Source organism: Bufo bufo, chromosome 2, assembly GCF_905171765.1.
Source record: "Bufo bufo chromosome 2, aBufBuf1.1, whole genome shotgun sequence".
NCBI lineage: Eukaryota > Metazoa > Chordata > Amphibia > Anura > Bufonidae > Bufo > Bufo bufo.
The window spans coordinates 634777564-634799704 of NC_053390.1; the positions used below are offsets into that span (position 1 = coordinate 634777564).

General features: G+C 44.4%; 1 protein-coding gene across 1 annotated transcript in view; it reads right to left on the reverse strand.

Moving 5' to 3' along the window:
- Nucleotides 1-22141, reverse strand: part of MAML3 (mastermind like transcriptional coactivator 3) — a 384719-nt gene that overhangs the window by 7980 nt on the left and 354598 nt on the right. Inside the window, exons 3-4 of the mRNA XM_040418474.1 lie at nt 4778-5005; nt 2769-2850 (exon numbers count right to left, since the gene is read on the reverse strand). Coding sequence (XP_040274408.1) covers nt 2769-2850; nt 4778-5005 — 310 coding nt within the window. The remainder of the gene's footprint in view (nt 1-2768; nt 2851-4777; nt 5006-22141) is intronic.

The following is a 22141-nucleotide window of genomic DNA, read 5'->3' on the forward strand; positions in this document are numbered from 1 at the left end:
TGCATTATAGGAGCGGATCCGTCTGTGCAGACCCCAGACGGATCCGCTCTGAACGCTAGTGTGAAAGTAGCCTTAGGACACCTTGAACTTAGGTTCAGAGCTGAACCCGGACATACCCACATTTTCACCCAGTCAGGCCCTGTGATATGATCATACTCGGATGCTCTCCCTTGCCCTGCGCTGGATCGCGTAAGGCAAGGGCTTCTTTGTCTATGTTTTAACACGGCTAGGCAGAAGCTTCCGCTTAGCAGTGTATTCGGTGACGTCACCGGCTCTGATTGGCCTAGCTGTTTTACAGGCTACGGGAGCGCTAAAGCCGGCCCATTAGTGCCGGCGACGTCACCAAATACACTGCTGGGCGAAAACCTCCACCTAGCTTTGCCCATCGAGAGCCCAGGACGTCACTGGATCTCCTAAAAGAAGTCTTTGCCCTACGCAATTTAGAGGGCTTCTATCAGCAGATTTGTACCTATGACACTGGCTGACCTGTTACATGTGAACTCGGCAGCTGAAGGAATCTGTGTTGGTCCCATGTTCATATGTGTCCGCATTACTGAGAAAAATGATGTTTAAATATATGCAAATGAGCCTCTAGGAGCAACGATTGCCATTACACCTAGTGGTTCTGCTCTCTCTGCAACTGCAGCACCCTCTACACTTTGACTTTAGGATAAGTCAGGGCTAATCATCACACCTGGATCTGTCAATTAAAATGCAGAGGGTGCGGCAGTTGCAGAGAGAGCAGAGCTTCTAGGAGTAATGGCGACGCCTCCATTGCTCCTAGAGGCTCATTTGCATACAGTAAAACATCATGTTTCTCAGCAATGCAGGCACATATGAACATGGGACCAACACAGATGCTTCAGCTGCCAAGTGCACATGTAACCGGTCAGCCAGTTTTATAGGTAGAAATCTGCGGACGGATGCCCTTTAACCCCATTTTGACATCGACCGTGTACATACGGTAACGTCAGTAAATATGGCACCAGCTCAGGAGATAAGCTGGAGCCATAGCCAACGGGAGACGGCTGTGTTACACAGCTGAAACCCACAGGCATAAGAAGACACCGGTATTACAAATGGCATATGGTGCAGGATGACGCTCATTCCGATTGTTAAACAGTGAAATAAACCGTACGAAAAAACTAAAGCAAGTGTGACTCGAACCTACGTCTATTACCAACAAACACTACAGAAACTGGAAGACCTCATTTTTTATAATTTCCCTGCTGTAAAACGCTTACGGCATAGCACAGCACACACTGCACGGCATTAATACAGGAATGAATGACAGGAGGACGCGTCAGACTGAAGAGCTGGGTGATTGAAGCCTCTGTCTTGGCGTCTCTGTGTGGTATAGAGATACAGGCAGAGCAGCAGGCTTTATCATGACATGATGAATTATTATTATCTAGCAGCTGGAATGGCCTGATCTATGCAGTAATCCCGCCGGCAGCTAAGAGGTCAGGAGCATCAATCTTGGCTTTACTATTTCCAGACTGTAGAATCTGCGTGACATGCGGTCAGGATAACTTATGGTACACAGGGAGCAGACACAGGTGTCATTGCTCCGGTAATGCCCTATCTCTGAAGCCGGTGTGAAGATAATAGACCTTCATCAATACTGCAGGCTTTTGTGTTTCTGCTACCCATTTTTTTCTGTGGAAGAACAATATCGTTTAGCTGGCACTTTATCTCTGCTAGCCGAGATATATCGCTGCCCGGTAGAGCAGAGGATCTGCTACTGGCCATACAATGATCCAGCCACTTCCAGAACGTTGGGAAGGTTGTCATCTCGGATAAAAATGACAATTTGGATCAAACGACTGATCAATCTCTGCTTTGATCTGTGGCGTACTCAGGGCTTCTATTGTTGGGATGCAGATCTGTTGTTTGGTATAAACAAAAAAAAAATACAGCACCCGTCAACGACCAAACAAAACTAACATGGCAGATTCATTTTGAGATGGATATCTGGCATTGGGTGCAGCATGGGTGAAGACATGTGGAAGTAACCACATGGAGGAAGGAGGTGAAAGTGACGAAGGAAAATAAGGCTTATTGCACACGAACGTGTGCGCTCCGTGGCCGTATTGCGGACCGCATTTGCGTATCCGCAATACACGGGCGCCGCTCCGTGTGCATTCCGCATCACGGATGCGGACCCATTCACTTCAATGGGTCCGCAAATCCGGAGATGCTGAATGGTTCAGAACGGAAGCACGGAACCCTACGGAATTACTATGGACTGCTTCCGTGGAGTTTCGTCCCGTACTTCCGTTCCGCAAAAAGATAGAACATGTCCTATCTTTTTGCGGAACGGCCGGATTAAAGTGAATGGGTCTGTGATCCGCTGTGGCTGCCCCACAGTGGGTGTTCGCAGCACGGCCACGGGGCGCACACGTTCGTGTGAAGGAGGCCTAACAGTCAGAGAGAGAAAAATGGTAGTTAGTGGAGAGCAGAGGGTCAGTCTGAAGATGGCAGCCAGATGAGAGGGTTGGAAAGAAAAAGTATACGTTTTTTTTACTGGATTATGCAGGATAAAAGAACGTTGTGTGCTGCGTTTTTGCATCCTTTTTTTCCTAACGTATATGTCAAACGGAGGCATAAAGAACCCACCCTAACAGACAATTTTTATACAACTTTTAGTAGTTGTAATCAACTTTTTCTGGGTTTGCGGCAATGAAAAAAGATTATCAGCGAAGAGGGGCATGTGCGCTTTACAAGTGGGATGTTGTGGGTGGACGCAGTCGGCTACTTGCTCTTACCTTGAAAAGGATTGACTTGCTGGACTCCATAAGGGTTCCTCTGTTGCTGGAGATGCTGCCTGTTCATGTGCGGCTGTTGTAACTGTAGAGATAGGAGAATGATGGTAAAAGAGAATAAAGGTGTATTTACAGTAACATGACATGTATATAACCATGTAAAGTATCGATCAGCGCTATTCTGTGTGTGACACCCCTCAGTACCAGGGTGGGATGTAAACCTGATGTGAGGGGGAGTGAGATGCCACACAGGCCTCTTTATAAATGTAGCGCATCTTTTTCCAGAAAAATCACATCTACACCATACTCCAGCTATCAGTGTCTCACATAATTTGCAGTAAATATGCTGGACCATCGGTGGCCCCTTTGCTTCTGCTAAGCCCCACCCACTTTAGTTTTGAAGCGGTGAGAGCAGTGAAAAATTGAAAAAAGTTGCAAATTGGCATACAGCCAGTGCCAAATTCCTCTAAATGCCTCTTATAAAGTCCATTTACGTCCATAATTGGGCTTCAAATGATTACTCCTTAGCTAAAACTAACATTTACACACATAGTCAGTGAGGTGAATACGGAATCATTTAGCCTTAAAGAGTAGAGGGAATGTGGAGAACTCAAAGGAAATGTAGAAGAATCCCTGGTCCAGCAGCAGGTTAGCATGTTGTACTCTGCTTGTGTGATGCCTCAAAATGGAGGACGGAGCAGAGCCGAGTCATGCCAGATTGGACAAATCCCTCATAAAGTGTTCTGCCCAATCATAGAAGCCATTGTGTAGACATACAGCTATCCTTCACTAATCTCAACAAGATCATTTTTTGAGCCTAGTGAAGTAAGCAACTCTTTGGACACCAGATATGAATTAACGCCTTCAACACCCTAGATCACCGGGGATGCTGTCATTGAACCTTTCCTGCTAAGGCTGCTAGCATTAACACCTTCACTACTGTGGTTCACCAGGGATGTGGCCATTTACTCCTTCACCACCCTAGAGCAAAATGAGAAAAGTGTAACAACCCCAAGCCACCTTAAGTCCCTATTAGACTGCCCGATTTTTGGACCAGATGAGCGCTAATCTAAGATGAACGCACGGCGCTCGTTTCCATTGGCCCGAGCAATTGTTCCTCCTTCATTCAGTTGTAGTGATTATGAGCAGCACATCCCTCATTACACAGGGAGATCTGCTGCCAATAATGGGGCATCACTCATCCTGAAAGAAGTTTGCTCATTTATTGGCAATTATACATGAACGCTTGTCCCCAATTACTGGCCTGAAAACTGTCCAAGCTAATGGGTGCTTGAGACGGCCAGAGATATTATCATAAACCCCTTTACTAATATTTCCCCTTCATCTTAAAGCCCCCTAGACTACCATCATTATGCAGTATTAGCCTGTAATCCACCCTAAGCTGGTGGGAAACACAATGTAATGACTCCTATTATCAGTAGTTTTAGAAGACTTTTTTTTAGGCACAAATGACCCCGAAAATATATTACATTTTGCTTTTTCCTCACAACAATTTCAAATCAAAGGGCCAGAAATGCTATAGATCTGAAAACCCCAGCACATGGCATACGCTAAGCAGACATCCTGTAAAAACTGTTACTATACATAAAGCACTTGGAAACATGCGCTGAACTATGGCGGCTAGGGGGCGCTGTTGATTCACAAAAGTGCTGATGAATGATTTCATCAAACTATAAAAAAGAAATTGTCCGATTTTCCCATTTTTCATAGCTTGGCAGATGCAAATATGTTGTTTCCTCTGCTGAAAAAAAAATGTATTGATCAGTATGGTAAAAGGATTCTATATATTCATATATGTTTTTTTTTAGGATATTGTCTTTGGGTTGTGGCTGGCAGGGTATGTGAACTCTAAGGAGTTTAATAAAGCATATCACATACCGTGGTACCACTGAAAACAGTTGTGTGAAGCTCCACACAAAGCAAATAACATGGATTTTATGAATCCAATGAGAAGTGGCCCATGTAGAGCTATGACTCGGGCGTCACTGTACCTGTTCAGCTAGTATCTGCTGTTGTTGCTGTCTCTGCTCCCTGAGAAACTGCTGCTTCTGCTGCTCCATAGCATGTAGCTGAGCCCGTTGCTCTATAAGCATCTGTTTCATCATTGCGGCTTGAGGCTGGCTAGGCATGAAGCCCGGGGCCCCTGGGTTCCCACTTGCTCCTGGCACAGACTGTTGAATGGGTCCAGCAGGTCTTGACATCCCAACCGTATTCTGCTCCTGTAAAAAACAAGGAATAGCTGTGATTATTGGCCGACACCAATATTACTGACTGCAGGCAATGTCAATAATATTTATGGTGCATAAATCCCTCATATCCTACACATTTACAAGTACAAAGACTGACAGTGGAAATGTCGACCTGAAACGCCCAATTCAATATACCGGTTGGTTAAAATAATCCAAGGGCTTGTAGCTTGTGGGCTTCCACCCCAAACACGCAAATTCATTCCTGGTATACAAAATGGCTCACATCTAGTAAGACTGTCAGGTATACGTTATGCCAGTCAAAGTGGAGGAGGTGCGGGTGATTTTCTGAAATGATTTGAAAATGTGCCTGCCTCTTCATAAATTTGATGCACTTTGACCTCTTAAAAAATCAAAGCTGCATCTACTATGACCCTATTTCTAGATACCTCACGCTTTTCTTATATTTTATAGAAATAATCCATAGTACCGATATATATACAGTACAGACCAAACGTTTGGACACACCTTCTCATTCAAAGAGTTTTCTTTATTTTCATGACTATGAAAATTGAAGATTCACACTGAAGGCATCAAAACTATGAATTAACACATGTGGAATTATATACATAACAAACAAGTGTGAAACAACTGAAAATATGTCATATTCTAGGTTCTTCAAAGTAGCCACCTTTTGCTTTGATTACTGCTTTGCACACTCTTGGCATTCTCTTGATGAGCTTCAAGAGGTAGTCCCCTGAAATGGTTTTCACTTCACAGGTGTGCCCTGTCAGGTTTAATAAGTGGGATTTCTTGCCTTATAAATGGGGTTGGGACCATCAGTTGCGTTGAGGAGAAGTCAGGTGGATACACAGCTGATAGTCCTACTGAATAGACTGTTAGAATTTGTATTATGGCAAGAAAAAAGCAGCTAAGTAAAGAAAAACGAGTGGCCATCATTACTTTAAGAAATGAAGGTCAGTCAGTCAGCCGAAAAATTGGGAAAACTTTGAAAGTAAGGGCTATTTGACCATGAAGGAGAGTGATGGGGTGCTGCGCCAGATGACCTGGCCTCCACAGTCACCGGACCTAAACCCAATCGAGATGGTTTGGGGTGAGGTGGACCGCAGAGTGAAGGCAAAAGGGCCAACGAGTGCTAAGCATCTCTGGGAACTCCTTCAAGACTGTTGGAAGACCATTTCAGGGGACTACCTCTTGAAGCTCATCAAGAGAATGCCAAGAGTGTGCAAAGCAGTAATCAAAGCAAAAGGTGGCTACTTTGAAGAACCTAGAATATGACATATTTTCAGTTGTTTCACACTTGTTTGTTATGTATATAATTCCACATGTGTTAATTCATAGTTTTGATGCCTTCATAGTCATGAAAATAAAGAAAACTCTTTGAATGAGAAGGTGTGTCCAAACTTTTGGTCTGTACTGTATATATATATACCATAGTACAGGGCGACACGTAGCTGTGTGTGGCATAAGATCAAAGTGTTGAGTTACTACATCTCATTTGGTCATGCTACTGCCCTCAAGGTCTACCCAGCAGAGGGCAGAAATTTTACCCTGCTGAATTTTTGCATGACTGTGACTGGCAGTGCGACACTTGGGATGTGTAGTCTGATCCTATACGACACACAATTAACATTTATAGGGTGGGTTTTGGCTTGTCAATTGTGATAACTGGCTGGTTATAAGCATTTAATTACACAGAGAGGTTGACTGAATAGAAGAATATTAAATATGTTACATGTTGATTTAGGGATATTTTACAATGTACTTGCACCATTAGTTAACACTTAGGGGGTCATTTATTGAGACCGGCTTTTTAGATGCCAGTCTTAGATAACTCCGGTGGTGTGCGCCTCCCGTTGCCGTATTTCAGACCGCATTTGCGGATCCACAATACACGGGTGCCATTCCGTGGGCATTCCGCATCACGGATGCGGACCCATTCACTTCAACAGGCGTAGAAAATGATGAATGAGACAGCCCCGCCGGCCCCTCTCCTTCCCCCGCTCATGCCACGCCCACTTTTTAGACCTGGCTTGAGTGGGGAAAAGTAGCAGATTGCAGCACAAAGGAGGTAATATAGGCGTATTTCTGGTTAGCAAATGACCCCCCTAGTTTTTGTCTGATGAAAACTGAAGCCCAGCTACAAATGAACGGTCAATCATACAATACATGAACGGCTCAAGTCTGCCAGAGCCGCTGTTGGTTAGCTCTCGGATTTGGCGCATAGAGTGGTGTACCAATGGTGTCCTTATGAAGTCCCTAACAGGAGTTATCTTTGTGAGATAATCCAGTTAGTGGTGGAATCCTCCATTACAAAGCATACTTGACAGAGATTGAGTGACACATTTCACGTATAAAAAGCCCAAGTCTGAGTGACTGCGCTGGCGCAACCTGCATATATTGTGGGTTGTAACTGGGCTAGAATCATGTGCACAATGTACAGCATGGGAAGTGCCCGCTACCTAACTAGATCGGGGAGCGCAGTTCTGGCTCACTGGGGAAATTTTCATCTATATCAATGCAACATTCGAAATGTATATCAAAGGGGGCAAAATTAATTAAAATACATCTTGGATAATCCCTAGGAATTCTGGGTGACAACCAGAGAACTATAATATTGACTAAAAAGGTAGTCACCCTTATCTAATAAGAACAAACTCAGCACAAGCTGACATCATCCTCACTCTAAGGACCCGTTCATAGAAAACAGAGGGTGGTTGTTAATGGTACACAGATTGGGTCACTGTTACTAGTGGAGTACCTCAGGGGTCAGTATTGGGCCCTATTCTCTTCAATATATTTATTAATGATTTTGTAGAAGGCTTGCATAGTAAATGGTAAAACACTGGGTAACACTGACATGGAAAAGGATCTAGGAATTTTAGTGGACAGAAAAAACCAGTGTCAGGCAGCTGCTGCCAAGGCCAATAAGATAATGGGTTGCATCAGAAGGGGCATAGATGCCCGTGATGAGAACATAGTCCTACTACTTTACAAATCACTAGTCAGACCACACATGGAGTACTGTGTACAGTTCTGGGCTCCAGTGAACAAGGCAGACATAGTAGAGCTGGAGAGGGTCCAGAGGAGGGCTACTAAAGTAATAACTGGAATGGGGGGACTACAGTACCCTGAAAGATTATCAAAATTAGGGTTATTCACTTTAGAAAAAAGACGACTGAGGGGAGATCTAATTACTATGTATAAATATATCAGGGGTCAGTACAGAGATCTATCCCATCATCTATTTATCCCCAGGTCTGTGACTGTGACGAGGGGACATCCTCTGCGTCTGGAGGAAAGAAGGTTTGTACACAAACATAGAAGTGGATTCTTCTCAGTAACAGCAGTGAGACTATGGAACTCTCTGCCTGAGGAGGTGGTGATGGTGAGTACAATAAAGGAATTCAAGAGGGGCCTGGATGTATTTCTGGAGCGTAATAATATTACAGGCTATAGCTACTAGAGAGGGGTCGTTGATCCAGGGAGTTATTCCGATTGCCTGATTGGAGTCGGGAAGGAATTTTTTATTCCCCTAAAGTGGGGGAAATTGGCTTCTACCTCACAGTTTTTTTTGCTTCCTCTGGATCAACTTGCAGGATGACAGGCCGAACTGGATGGACAAAAGTCTTTTTTCAGCCTTACAAACTATGTTACTATGTTACTTCTCTGGGGCCAGGGCTGCATGAAAAATACCCAATACAGAACATGCTGCGATTTTTCCTGAACGCAGAGATGATACGTGAGAAACGACTCGTGTGCACAGACCCATTGAAATGAATGGGCCAGGGTTCAGTTCGGATGCTATGCGTTCACTACACGCATCACATTCAGATGGAAAATTTGCTTATGCCTTCTTTGTCAATGGCACGGGGGTAAATGCTTATTTTAGTATTGCCTATGCATTCTGACAGACCTTAGTACAATATCCAGTATAGTTGTTCTTGAGATTTGAATGAATGCTCTGTGAATAATATTATAGAATAGTATTTACTCCAGAGCGGTTTTTCTCGACACATCTTCATTGAACTTTGGCAGATCAAGTCAGGATTATTGAAGGAAAGCTTATTATGCGCAGTATAATAGCGGCGATTTTCTTGCATTAAAACTTCAGTTGCTGTTAATTTGCTCGACAACCAACTTGAAATTAGTTCCAGTATAACAAAGGATTGTAATGTGAAATGGTGAATTAAAGAGACCTTTGTCTTGGCCGTATTAATACATTTTTATCAGCCGAGGAGACAGCCTGTCATTTAAAGGCTGCTTATCTTTAATTTCCCAAGGGCATAACATCTACATTATATTTTGATTTTTAATCTAGCAGCGACTAGCTCTTCTAGCTGGTCTCCCAGTTTACACGTCTAAAATATGATCAGGCCTGGGACATGTAATAAAACGGTGATGTGGCACCCGCCCCTCCGATTCAGTGCTCATAACCAGATGCTAAATGCCCCATCTCAACTGGTAATGAAGTGCTCCTCCCAACTGTCTAACAAAGGCGGCCTACCTTCCCCGAGCTCGGTCAGACTTGGAGGGCGGCATGTGTCCTCAGGCACTGATATAGCCAAGTGATCCTTGGAGCTGCTGATGGATATAGAAAGGGCTGCTAGAAATACAGACGTGCGTCACTCCCTCCCGATCTAGCACTCACACTATGGCAGTGCTGCTTTTTAGATGGGATTTATGCTACATTAGGTCAATATGAACTGAATGACTTCAGCTTTTACAAACAGTCCACGGCATCTGCTCAGTGATAGCACAGTACGGTGTCATTCAACATCAATCCAAACATTTCCATTTCATCAATCATTCTGTATGTGAAGAAACCGAGGCAATAATTACACGTACGACGGCCCTCGTCTTCATCAAAAATATACAAATGTATCAACCAAGAAAGGCTGTAAAAACACATCTGTTATCTATCTATCTATCTATCCATTTATCTATCTATCCATTTATCTATCTATCTATCTATCTATCTATCTATCTATCTATCTCTATCTATCTGTCATTATCTATCTATCTATCTATCATTATCTATCTATCTATCTGTCTATCTATCGCTCTATCTATCAATCTATCTATCTATCTATCTATCTATCTATCTATCTATCTATCTATCTATCTCTATCAGGGCCGTTTGAAGGAATTTGGGGGCCCCAAGCAAAATAGACATGGAGGGCCCCCCCCCCTCCACGCCCTCCCCACCTTACGCACGCAAAGCCTACAGGAACCACAGTATAGCCATACAGTTTAAGTTCACCCACACTTTATATAAATAAAAAAGGAGGTTTACAGTGCAAATACTGCTGTTGCATTTAATGTGCATGAAATTTGAACAGTGCCATCCACAGATCCCCCTCCCCTAAACAGTGCCATCCACAGATCTCCCCCCTAAACAGTGCCATCCACAGATCTCCCCCCTAAACAGTGCCATCCACAGATCCCCCCCTAAACAGTGCCATCCACAGATCCCCCCCTAAACAGTGCCATCCACAGATCCCCCTCCCCTAAACAGTGCCATCCACAGATCTCCCCCCTAAACAGTGCCATCCACAGATCTCCCCCCTAAACAGTGCCATCCACAGATCCCCCCTAAATAGTGCCATCCACAGATCCCCCCTCCCCTAAACAGTGCCATCCACACATCTCCCCCCTAAACAGTGCCATCCACAGATCCCCCCCTAAACAGTGCCATCCACAGATCCCCCCCTAAACAGTGCCATCCACAGATCCCCCTCCCCTAAACAGTGCCATCCACAGATCTCCCCCCTAAACAGTGCCATCCACAGATCTCCCCCCTAAACAGTGCCATCCACAGATCCCCCTCCCCTAAACAGTGCCATCCACAGATCTCCCCCCTAAACAGTGCCATCCACAGATCTCCCCCCTAAACAGTGCCATCCACAGATCCCCCCTAAATAGTGCCATCCACAGATCCCCCCTCCCCTAAACAGTGCCATCCACACATCTCCCCCCTAAACAGTGCCATCCACAGATCCCTCCTCCCCTAAACAGTGCCATCCACAGATCTCCCCCCTAAACAGTGCCATCCACAGATCCCCCCTAAACAGTGCCATCCACAGATCCCCCCTAAACAGTGCCATCCACAGATCCCCCCTAAACAGTGCCATCCACAGATCCCCCCTCCCCTAAACAGTGCCATCCACAGATCTCCCCCCTAAACAGTGCCATCCACAGATCCCCCCTAAACAGTGCCATCCACAGATCCCCCCTAAACAGCGCCATCCACAGATCCCCCCTAAACAGTGCCATCCACAGATCCCCCCTCCCCTAAACAGTGCCATGATGGCACTGTTTAGGGGAGGGGGGATCTGTGTATGGCACTGTTTAGGGGGGATCTGTGGATGGCACTGTTTAGGGGGGAGATCTGTGGATGGCACTGTTTAGGGGAGGGGGATCTGTGGATGGCACTGTAGGGGGATCTGTGGATGGCACTGCCATCCACAGATCCCCCTACAGTGCCATCCACAGATCCCCCTCCCCGACGCTCACAGCAGTATATTTATAAACTAATCAGTAACTACTTTAACTTTAATCATTGCTCATTGCTGAGCTCTTTACTTGGATTATTTGGATATCTTATCTTACTTTGTCTTAGCTCCGGTAATAGCAGGCAGTGCGGGCGGGCAGCGCTCACTCACTGACGTCACGCGCCTGCGCCGCCTAGTGGGAGGAGCAGACGCGTGACGTCAGTGAGTGAGCGCCGCCCCCCGCACTGCCTGCTATTACCGGAGCTAAGACAAAGTAAGATAAGATATCCAAATAATCCAAGTAAAGAGCTCAGCAATGAGCAATGATTAAAGTTAAAGTAGTTACTGATTAGTTTATAAATATACTGCTGTGAGCGGCGTGGCCCTGTATATTCTAACCCCCAGGCAAGCGTCCCTGTCACCATGGGAACGCCTGGGGGTTAGAATATACCATCGGATTTGAGTTTTTACGATCTCACTGAGCTCGTAAAACTCAGATCCGATGGTATATTCTAACCCCCAGGCAAGCGTCCCCGTCACCATGGGAACGCCAGGGGGGTAGAATATACCATCCCGGGCCAGCTCGGGGCCCCGAGCAATTGCTTGTTTTGCCTGTCCGTTAGCGACGGGCCTGATCTCTATCTATCATTATCTATCTATCTCATATCTATCTATCTCTATCTATCTCATATCTATCTATCTCTATCTATCATTATCTATCTATCATTATCTATCTATCTATCTATCTATCATTATCTGTCTATCTGTCTATCTTTCTATCTATCATTGCCTATCTATCTACAGTGCCTTGCAAAAGTATTCACCCCGCTTGACTTTTTTGGGATTTTGGTGCCTCACAACCTGGAATTAACATGGATTGTTTGAGGATTTGCATCATTTAATTTACAGAACATGCCCACAACTTTGAAGATGTTTATTTTATTTTATTGTGTATAGTTGTATTCATATATTTTTCTCATTTCACTTCACCAACTTAGACTATTGTGTTCTGATCCATCACATAAAATTCAGACTAACAAAACATTGAACTTAAGGCTGTAATGTAACAAAATATGAAAAAACTCAAGAGGGTGAATACTTTTGCAAGGCACTGTATCTATCTATCTATCTATCTATCTATCTGATGATCTTGCTAATCTTGCTAATATCACTTTAATATCTTGCTCTCTAACATCTATCTAGTGTCAATCTTGCTAATATCTATCACTCTAATATATAGCTCTCTAATCTATCTAACATTCAAAGTAACCTCGGCCATAAAATATTCTAATGTCCGTGAGGTAGCTGATGTGATGTGGTTTGCTGTTGGACGAAATATAGATCTTAAAAGGTTCAAGATATGCAAAATCAGAGCCATCTGAAAATATCGTCCCAATCCCAAACTCCATAAAAGTAACCTATTACTGGAGGAAACAGCCATCTTCATTGTCCAAATTTTTTTTTTTACATGGCTGTGTTTTTAGGAAACTTGTCTAGCTAGGGTTGTCGCTCTTCAGCAAATGGCATTTATTATGTAGCTAAAGTTAATACAAGCCACTTACTAATGTATTGTGATTGTCCATATTGCCTTCTTGCTTGATTCCTTTTTCCATCACATTATACACTGCTCATTTCAATGGTTACAGACCACCCTGCAATCCATCAGTGGTGGTCGTGCTTGCACACTATAGGACTAGGCGCTGGCCTCTCTGGTGGTCGGGACCGTGGGAACACACATAGGCCTCTTTGCACAAGACCGATGTCTTTTTCTGTATTTTGCGGTCCGTTTTTCACGGATTCGTTGTTCAGTTTTTTGTTTCCGTTGTGTTTCCATTCCATTTCTGTTCCGCAACATAACATTTTTAATCATTAATGTAATGTACAGTAATGTGTTTTAACAGTATACACATGGGCAAAGTTGGCATGGATCTGCAAAAAACGGATGACATACGGATGTGTTCCGTATGCATTCCGTATTTTTTGCTGACCCATTGACTTGAATGGAGCCACGGATCGTTATTTGCGGGCAATATTAGGACAAGTTCTATCTTTCAGCGGAAGAAATATACGGAGACGGAATGCATTCCGTTTTTTTGAGGAACGTTTGAAATGAATGGTTCCACATATGGACCGCAGACGGAATCCGCAAAAACGGAAAGGAAAAAAAAGTTTGTGTGCAAGAGGCCATAGGCTGGTGCTTTTTCCTATAGTGTACAAGCACGGCCACCTCTCCTGGATTGCAGGGTGGTCGTAACCATAGAAAAGAGCTGTGTATAATGTGATGGAAAAATGAATCCAGCCAGCAAAGGAAGCAATATGGACAATCACAATACATTTATGGGAGAGGCTTAGGGCTATGATGAGGGGGAAGTGCTTCCCCTGACCTAAGCTGGCTGTGTTGTGGCGGGAGCCAGGAGCGAGGGTAAGCCTAGCAGTGGGCGTACCCTAAAGGGAGTGTTTGAAAACAGGGGGGGTGGGTGGGTATGAACAGAAGCACCCTGAGGAGCTGGGGGCTGGAGCTTAAGAAGGTAAGATGCCCCTCCCACAAATTCAGGCTGACTTTTCAGCCTTCCACTAGTAAGTGCCTTGTATTAACTTTCTCTACATGATAAATGCCATTTACTGAAGTGAGACAAGTCCTTTAAACCACCGGCCTTGCTGGTATATACATGATGAAGTTGGTACCAGTAAAGTTTTTCACTAGTAATAATATTTGCTGGTATTTGAAGCAGCACCAATTTCAACTGCAGAACTACATCAGTGCCATCCCTGCTGCACCTAGCCCTGGACAGACTGGAGCAGCTCTGCATTTGGAGATCTGATTGATTCATCATGTGAAGGTGTTCAAGGTAAATAATTACTTGGGGGGGGGGGGGGGGGGGCAAAATGGAGAATTATACTGCATAGGGGGCACATGATGGGACACCGTACAGTGTAGGGGGCAAATAAGGGGGTATTAAGCTGGATGGGAGGCATATAAGCGTGCATTATTACTGTGTGGGGGAACACAATTATGGATTATACGTTGTGGCGGCACAGAAGGGTGCATTATAATTTGAGGGCGCACATAAGGCTACATTATACTGTGTGGGAAAACACAATTAGGCATGATATGTTATGGGGGCAAAAAAGGGGTGCATTGTACTGTCAGCATACATTATACAGTAAAAATTCATAAACTGTAGCATAAAAGAACACCCTGTGTTAAGCCACGCCCCCAAACCACACCCCCCTTTTATACCCATGTAAACTCAATTGGTATTTTTGTTGGGAAAGGTGGCAGCCCTATGCACAGCACATCATTTACAGATTTTCTTGTATAGAAGTGCTATGGAAATCCATGACATTATTTCAAGAGTACAAAAAAGCAACATACGCTATAGAATATACACTGCCTGTCCAAAAAAAAAGTCGCCACCTGGATTTAACTAAGCAAATAGTTATGAGCCTCCTATTGGATAATTACTGCATGGGCGATTATCTTTCAGCTGGCAACAAGTTATTTAACCCCAACTGGTGCAATGAGCTGCTTCTCATTTCTTAAACAACCATGTCGAAAGACACATCTCGTGGTCGTGGAAAATATGTTAGTCTGTTTGAGAAGGGTTAAATCATTGGCATGCATCAAGCAGAGAAAACATCTGCAGAAACTACTAAAATTGGAATAAGAACTATTCAACGCATTATTAAAAACTGGAAGGATAATGGGGACCCATCGTATTCGAGGAAGAAATGTGGCGGGAAAAAAATCCTGAATGATCGTGATTGGAGATCAATTTAACGTTTGGTGAAATCAAATCAAATAAAAACAACAGTAGAACTCAGGGCTATGTTTAATAGTGAAAGTAAGAGCATTTCCACACGCACAATGTGAAGGGAACTCAAGGGATTGGTACTGAACAGCTGTGTAGCCGTAAGAAAACCACTAATCAGTGAGGCAAACCAGAAAAAAGGGCTTCAATTTGCTAGGGAGCATAAAGATTGGAGCAATGGTAGAAGGTCATGTGGTTCTGATGAGTCCAGATTTACCCTGTCCCAGAGTGATGGGCGCATCAGGGTAAGAAGAGAGGCAGATGAAGTGATGCACCCATCATGCCTAGTGCCTACTGTACAAGCCTGTGGGGGCAGTGCTATGATCTGGGGTTGCTGCAGTTGGTCAGGTCTAGGTTCAGCAACAGTATGTGCTCCAAGAATGAGGTCAGCTAACTACCTGAACATACTGAATGACCAGGTTATTCCATCAATGGATTTTTTCTTCCATGATGGCACGGGCATATTCCAAGATGACAATGCCAGGATTCATCGGGCTCAAATTGTGAAAGAGTGGTTCAGGGAGCATGAGACATCATTTTCACACATGGATTGACCACCACAGAGTCCAGACCTTAACCCCATTGAGAGTCTTTGGGATCTGCTGGAGAAGGCTTTGCGCAGCGGTCAGACTCTACCATCATCAATGCAAGATCTTGGTGAAAAATTAATGCAACACTGGATGGAAATAAATTTTGTGACATTGCAGAAGCTTATCGAAACAATGCCACAGCGAATGCGTGCCGTAATCAAAGCTAAAGGCTTTTTTTTGTTGGCAACTTTTTTTTTGGACAGGCAGTGTATGTCCACAAGCTAAAATGGTATTTGCTCCAGTTAAATCGAATGGGATTTATATGCAAAGCTATGAGGAACCATTCAGTAAGAGTCTAAGGGTACTTTCACACTTGCGGCAGAGGATTCCGGCAGGCAGTTCTGTCGCTGGAACTGTCCGCCGGATCCGGCAATACAGACGCAAACTGATGGCTGTGAGCTCTGCTCTGCGATTGGACAGCGCTACAGCCTGGGAGAAGGAGACACCCAGGAAAAAAAGGCAGGCTCCTCCCAGTGTTACCACGTCAGCGAAAATACCGGGGGACATAGCGGCTCTACACACCCTGATAATTATCTTACAATGTTTGGACCGATAAAAGGTGCCGGATCCGGCATTCCGGCAAGTGTTCAGTATTTTTGGCCGGAGAGAAAACTGCAGCATGCTGCGGTATTTTCTCCATCCAAAAAACGTAAAAGGGACTGAACTGATGCATCCTGAACGGAATTCTGTCCATTCAGAATGCATTAGGATAAAACTGATCAGTTTGACGGAACTCAATGCCGGAAAACAAAAACGCTTGTGTGAAAGTACCCTAAGGGCATCATAGGGATCCAGCTACCTGACCTTTAGTAATGAAATGTACTTACATATCTATAAATGACGAAACTACAGCAATTCCTCTGATACATACATGACGGTAATCTCTGAATTCTGCTTGTTTTACAGTATACATTAATGGAGGAAAGTATTAAGACCTACTATGAGCTGTAATACAATGCCTCCATCCGCCTGAACCTGGCTTCCCCAGTACTGAGCTTCGCACACTGCGCCAGCAGATGGTGTTATCAGTCTAATCCTGAGTGTCATTCCCCTCTCTGGGTGATTGCTGCTCTCTAGGCCCCCCACCCTTCCTCCAAATCACCACCTTTTTCATTCCCTCCCCCATGCTTGCAGATGGCTTAATCGTGACTACAGTTCTCCCCACCCCTCCAGCCCCCACAGTACGTCTGGGATAATGCTGCTAACGTACAACTAAGCAGTCAAGTGTGACAGCATAGAGCAGGTAGCCTGGCAACTGAGAGCATAATACTGAACAGATGGTGTGATGGACAGCGCACATACATACACAATCATACACACACGCCTGGAATTCCCTGCCGAGTGAAGAAACAAAAGCTTGTTTAAAACTTAACACACGTTATATGTTAGGCTTTTGTCGTCAACGTGCAGTCTACGGAGAGTAAAGAAACCGCTTGTGAAAGACATGTCATTGTCGCATATCATACTAGTCTACCAGGTTCTTCTGCAACTACAATATCGCTGATGCTACTGGACCAGGGATCCATGTGGAATGGGGAAGCACATTGCCCCAAAAATCCTGAAACCATGTTAGTGGTATCAATAGTTTAGCTGCAGTTATTATAAGGAGGTCATGGTTGGTTTCCAAGAGAGACTAATTTGTCTGTGTAGTCAATCCTTCAACTACATATGGGAGGAAGTTGCCATCCAAAATGGCCGTGTTTTGGGGCAAACACACCAAATATTTGAGATGGACCCTGGAACCCACAACAATCCGTTGGGATGAGTCCTAGTTTGTGCAGAAATTCCAGCGTGTGGTACCATCTTCAGAGACATTCAAATTCATTCCTGAGCAGCCATTCAAGGATAAAATGGGAATACCTGTCTTAAGGGGAGACCAGGTTGGTCAGTGTTATAGTCTGTGCTATGCTGCTACCACAATTATCATAGAAGTGAATGGGAGTTGCGAAAACAACGTAGCACAGCCCATACCTCTGACCATTGCGTAAGACCGGTATTCCAGTATTATCCAAGGATGGTTGTCTTAGGAATACGTCTTTAAAATTTCCCTCCTATGACTTACACTATATGAACAGAAGTGCTGAGACACCTATACATTACATCTACAGCAGGGGCGTCGTTATGTCAAAACATTTGGGGCTCCAGTGCCCCAAATGTTATACTGGCCTAGTAGCATTTTATTTGGCTATTCCAGGGCCCTTTGGACCCACCACAGATCATCCCCCCACCATGATCCGCAAGTAGCGGATCAGCGGAACAAGTACAAGGGGGGTGGGGTGATGATCTGTGGGGTTGCCCAGGGTCCACTCCCATCAAAGATTTCTGCAGTGGTGAGGAAATGAAACATAACAGATATTGGAAAGTTACTGAATGTATATAATGACTGCAGTCTGCAGTACTGCACTTGATTTGCCTAAACCAGAGCACCCCTTTAAGCTTGCCTTTAATGTGCAATTTCAACACAGTGGGCTTGTGCCCCGGATGTTTTTAGACCCTAGCAACGCCCCTGATCTACAGGTTCTTTTATGACATCCTATTCTAAACCTATAGGCATTAATATGGAGCTGATTTCCCCTTTGCAGCTAAAACAGCTTCCACTCTTCCGAGAAGGCTTTCTACAAGATTTTGAAGTGTGTCTGAGGAAATTTCTAGCCATTCTTCTAGAAGAACATTTGGCTGGGCTTGCAAACTCCAGTCTAGTTCATCCCAGGGTCAAGTCTATGTCCGGACCAGTCAAGTTCTTCTACACCAAACTCATCCAACCATGCCTTAATGGACCTTGTTTTGTGCACTGGGGTAGTCATGATGGAACAGAAAAGGGCCTTCCCCAAACTGTTCCCACAAAGTTGGAAGCAAACTAGACACTTGACAATTTTCACTAGAACTAATGGAACTAATGGGCCTAGGCCAGTCCCTGAAGAACAACCCCATCACATTTTCATTGTTAATACCCCCTAGGGGTTCCATGGCATCACACTGGCCTCTCTGAACAGCCCATTCATAAAATGCAGGCTATCGTAAATGGCACATATATCTCAGTGCAGTTAGGATCCTGTCAGGTCCTTTTGGCTTCTCATATACCGTAGATAGCTCCAGCCAGTAAGTGGAGCAACTACAATCATAACATAACACAATCAATTTTGTAATATCATCATTTAGAGGTTACAAAATTGGAACCCAATTTTAATTGAGCTGAAAAACCTATGTTTGTCTATAAGCTACACCCAGAAGCACTCCTCTAGGTGCTCTGGAATAAAAACGTTCAATGGACCAACCGACATATAGGGCAAACTAAGTTCCTCGGCCACTGGTTTTCAAAAACTGCAATGTGCTGAATGAAGGAGTGAAGGAATTTTGTACCAGACATGTTAATATTCACCAAAATTCTTTAGTATCAGTAGTTCAAAATGAGAAACCCATTGTGATCCATAGGTTCTAGTTATTATATGTAACCTGCAGGATAAGATATACAGACAAATTGGATAACAATACATTAGAGCGCACACAGACACGGGTATAAGGGCCGTGTCCTTTTTCTATGATAATCACTGAATTCACCAAAAGCTGATTGCCACAAACTAATGTCATCCTGAGGGACCAAATGACATTATTCTCCAGTGCAGTAAATACGTTTATAGAGATTGATCGCATCTTTCAGCAACATTTTGTGTGTGTAGAGGGGATTAATCAGATAAAAGTCAGTGTCTGGTAAAATATAACAGCTCTGGGCTGGAGTGGATAAGATCTCTGTCTCTAGATTGAATACAGCAAGAGAGCCGTGCGCTACCAATTACCTATAGGATGCATCTTCTTATAGCACGCCCCATATCCCATAAGGCTGGAATCACACATGCAGTTTTTGTGGTGGCTTTTGGGACAGTTTTTGATGCAGTTTTCTGAGTCAAAGCCGTAAGTGGATTAAAAAGGAATGAGAATTACAAATGAAGGGTTGATCCTTCCAGCTGGGTCCAATCTGGCTTTGGTTCAAAAATGAGACCAAAAACTTGTGTGTTTTCAGCTATAAAGGTGTTGTGGAGCCATTAAATGTTATTTTAAAAAGAAACCATAGTCACTTTTGTAATGTACTTGCTATAACAAAAATTCATCAGTTGCCCGATATTCTCTTTACTTCATTGTAATGGCGTCCCCTGGTGTTTCATCTGCATAGTCTGCATGTGCACGACCACCTACTGAGCTGGACGAGCAAGGTCGCATATACTCAGTTGTATCCTTCAACTACCACCAGCCCTAGCTACTATTAGAAGCTACTACAATTACAGGGAGAGAGCTGTAGCAGAAAGGAAACACTCCCAGAGAAAGGACATTCCCCTTGAGAAATTGAAGCAAAGGATGGGAGATTTATGGATCTATGTACAGGACTGGTTTTAGCTGTGGCAGAGTGATCAGGCAAAACGTATGCCAACTGATGGCATTAGTAAGACTGATCAGGATCCTGATCAGTCTTAGGGCTCTTTCACACTTGCGTTCTTTTCTTCCGGCATAGAGTTCCGTCGTCGGGGCTCTATGCCGGAAAAATCCTGATCAGGATTATCCCCATGCATTCTGAATGGAGAGAAATCCGTTCAGGATGCATCAGGATGCCTTCAGTTCCGGAACGGAACGTTTTTTGGCCGGAGAAAATACCGCAGCATGCTGCGCTTTTTGCTCGGGCCAAAAATCCTGAACACTTGCCGCAAGGCCGGATCCGGAATTAATGCCCATTGAAAGGCATTAATCCGGATCCGGCCTTAAGCTAAACGTCGTTTCGGCGCATTGCCGGATCCGACGTTTAGCTTTTTCTGAATGGTTACCATGGCTGCCAAGACACTAAAGTCCTGGTTGCCATGGTAAAGTGTAGTGGGGAGCGGGGGAGCAGTATACTTACCGTCCGTGCGGCTCCCTGGCGCTCCAGAGTGACGTCAGGGCGCCCCACGCTCATGGATGACGTGTCGCATGGATCACGTCATCCATGAGCATGGGGCGCTCTGACGTCATTCTGGAGCGCCCCGGGAGCCGCACGGACGGTAAGTATACTGCTCCCCCGCTCCCCACTACTACTATCGCAACCAGGACTTTAATAGCGTCCTGGCTGCCATAGTAACACTGAACGCATTTTGAAGACGGATCTGTCTTCAAATGCTTTCAGTTCACTTGCGTTTTTCCGGATCCGTCGTGTAATTCCGGCAAATGGAGTACACGCCGGATCTGGACAACGCAAGTGTGAAAGAGCCCTAAAAAATGCTTGATCAGTGAAAAAATGCATTGAAATGCCGGATCCGTCATTCCGGTGTCATCCGGCAAAATGGATCAGGCATTTATTTTTTTAACCTTTTTTTCGGTCTGCGCGGAAGGACGGATCCGGCATTCCGATATTTTGAATGCCAGATATGGCACTAATACAATACTATGGAAAAAAAGGCCGGCATTCAGGCAAGTCTTCAGTTTTTGTCACCGGAGATAAAACCGTAACATGCTATGGTTTTCTCTTTTGCCTGATCAGTCAAAAAGACTGAACTGAAGACATTCTGATGCATCCTGAATGGATTACTCTCCATTCAGAATGCATTGGGATAATCCTGATCAGTTCTTTTCTGGCATTGAGCCCATTTGACGGAACTCAGTGCCAGAAAAGAAAAACGCTAGTGTGAAAGTACCCTAAGGGTAAGGTTGATGATCGTGCAGGCGCAGGCGGTACTGCGCCTGCGCGAGTTTTCTGGCCGCTGACAGGAAGAAGGACGGAACATTTCTATAAGGTAGACTATGACGTGGGGAGGGGGCGGAACCGTTTGCTGGGCTGTGGGAGGTTATTTGAGGATCAGGAGGCACTGCAGGGGGGCGTCACTGGGCTCCGAAGAGTGAAAAAAACGCCCCTCTGGGCACCTTGGACCCTAATTAGCATAACAGAAAAAGCACTTTTATATCAAAACTACAAAACGGAATAAAGTAAAAGGAAGACTGCTGGAAATAAGATACTTTAGTCAACATAGCGATGGTGCCAGCTTATAATGGTAAAAGCAGGTGACAGAATCCCTTTAAGATTATGTAAAAAGAACATTACATTATTAAAATTTTTTGGTGAATGGACACCTATGGATATGCTGGATGTATGTGCTTGGAGCTTTGCCAACACATAAAGGCAAATGTACGCATACCACAAATGTAATAGGTAATTATAAAATGCCATACAAATGCTGTTTTTTTGTAGTAGTGTTTTCTAGTTTGTTTGTTTTTTGCCCCTTGGGTGTCTTTTTG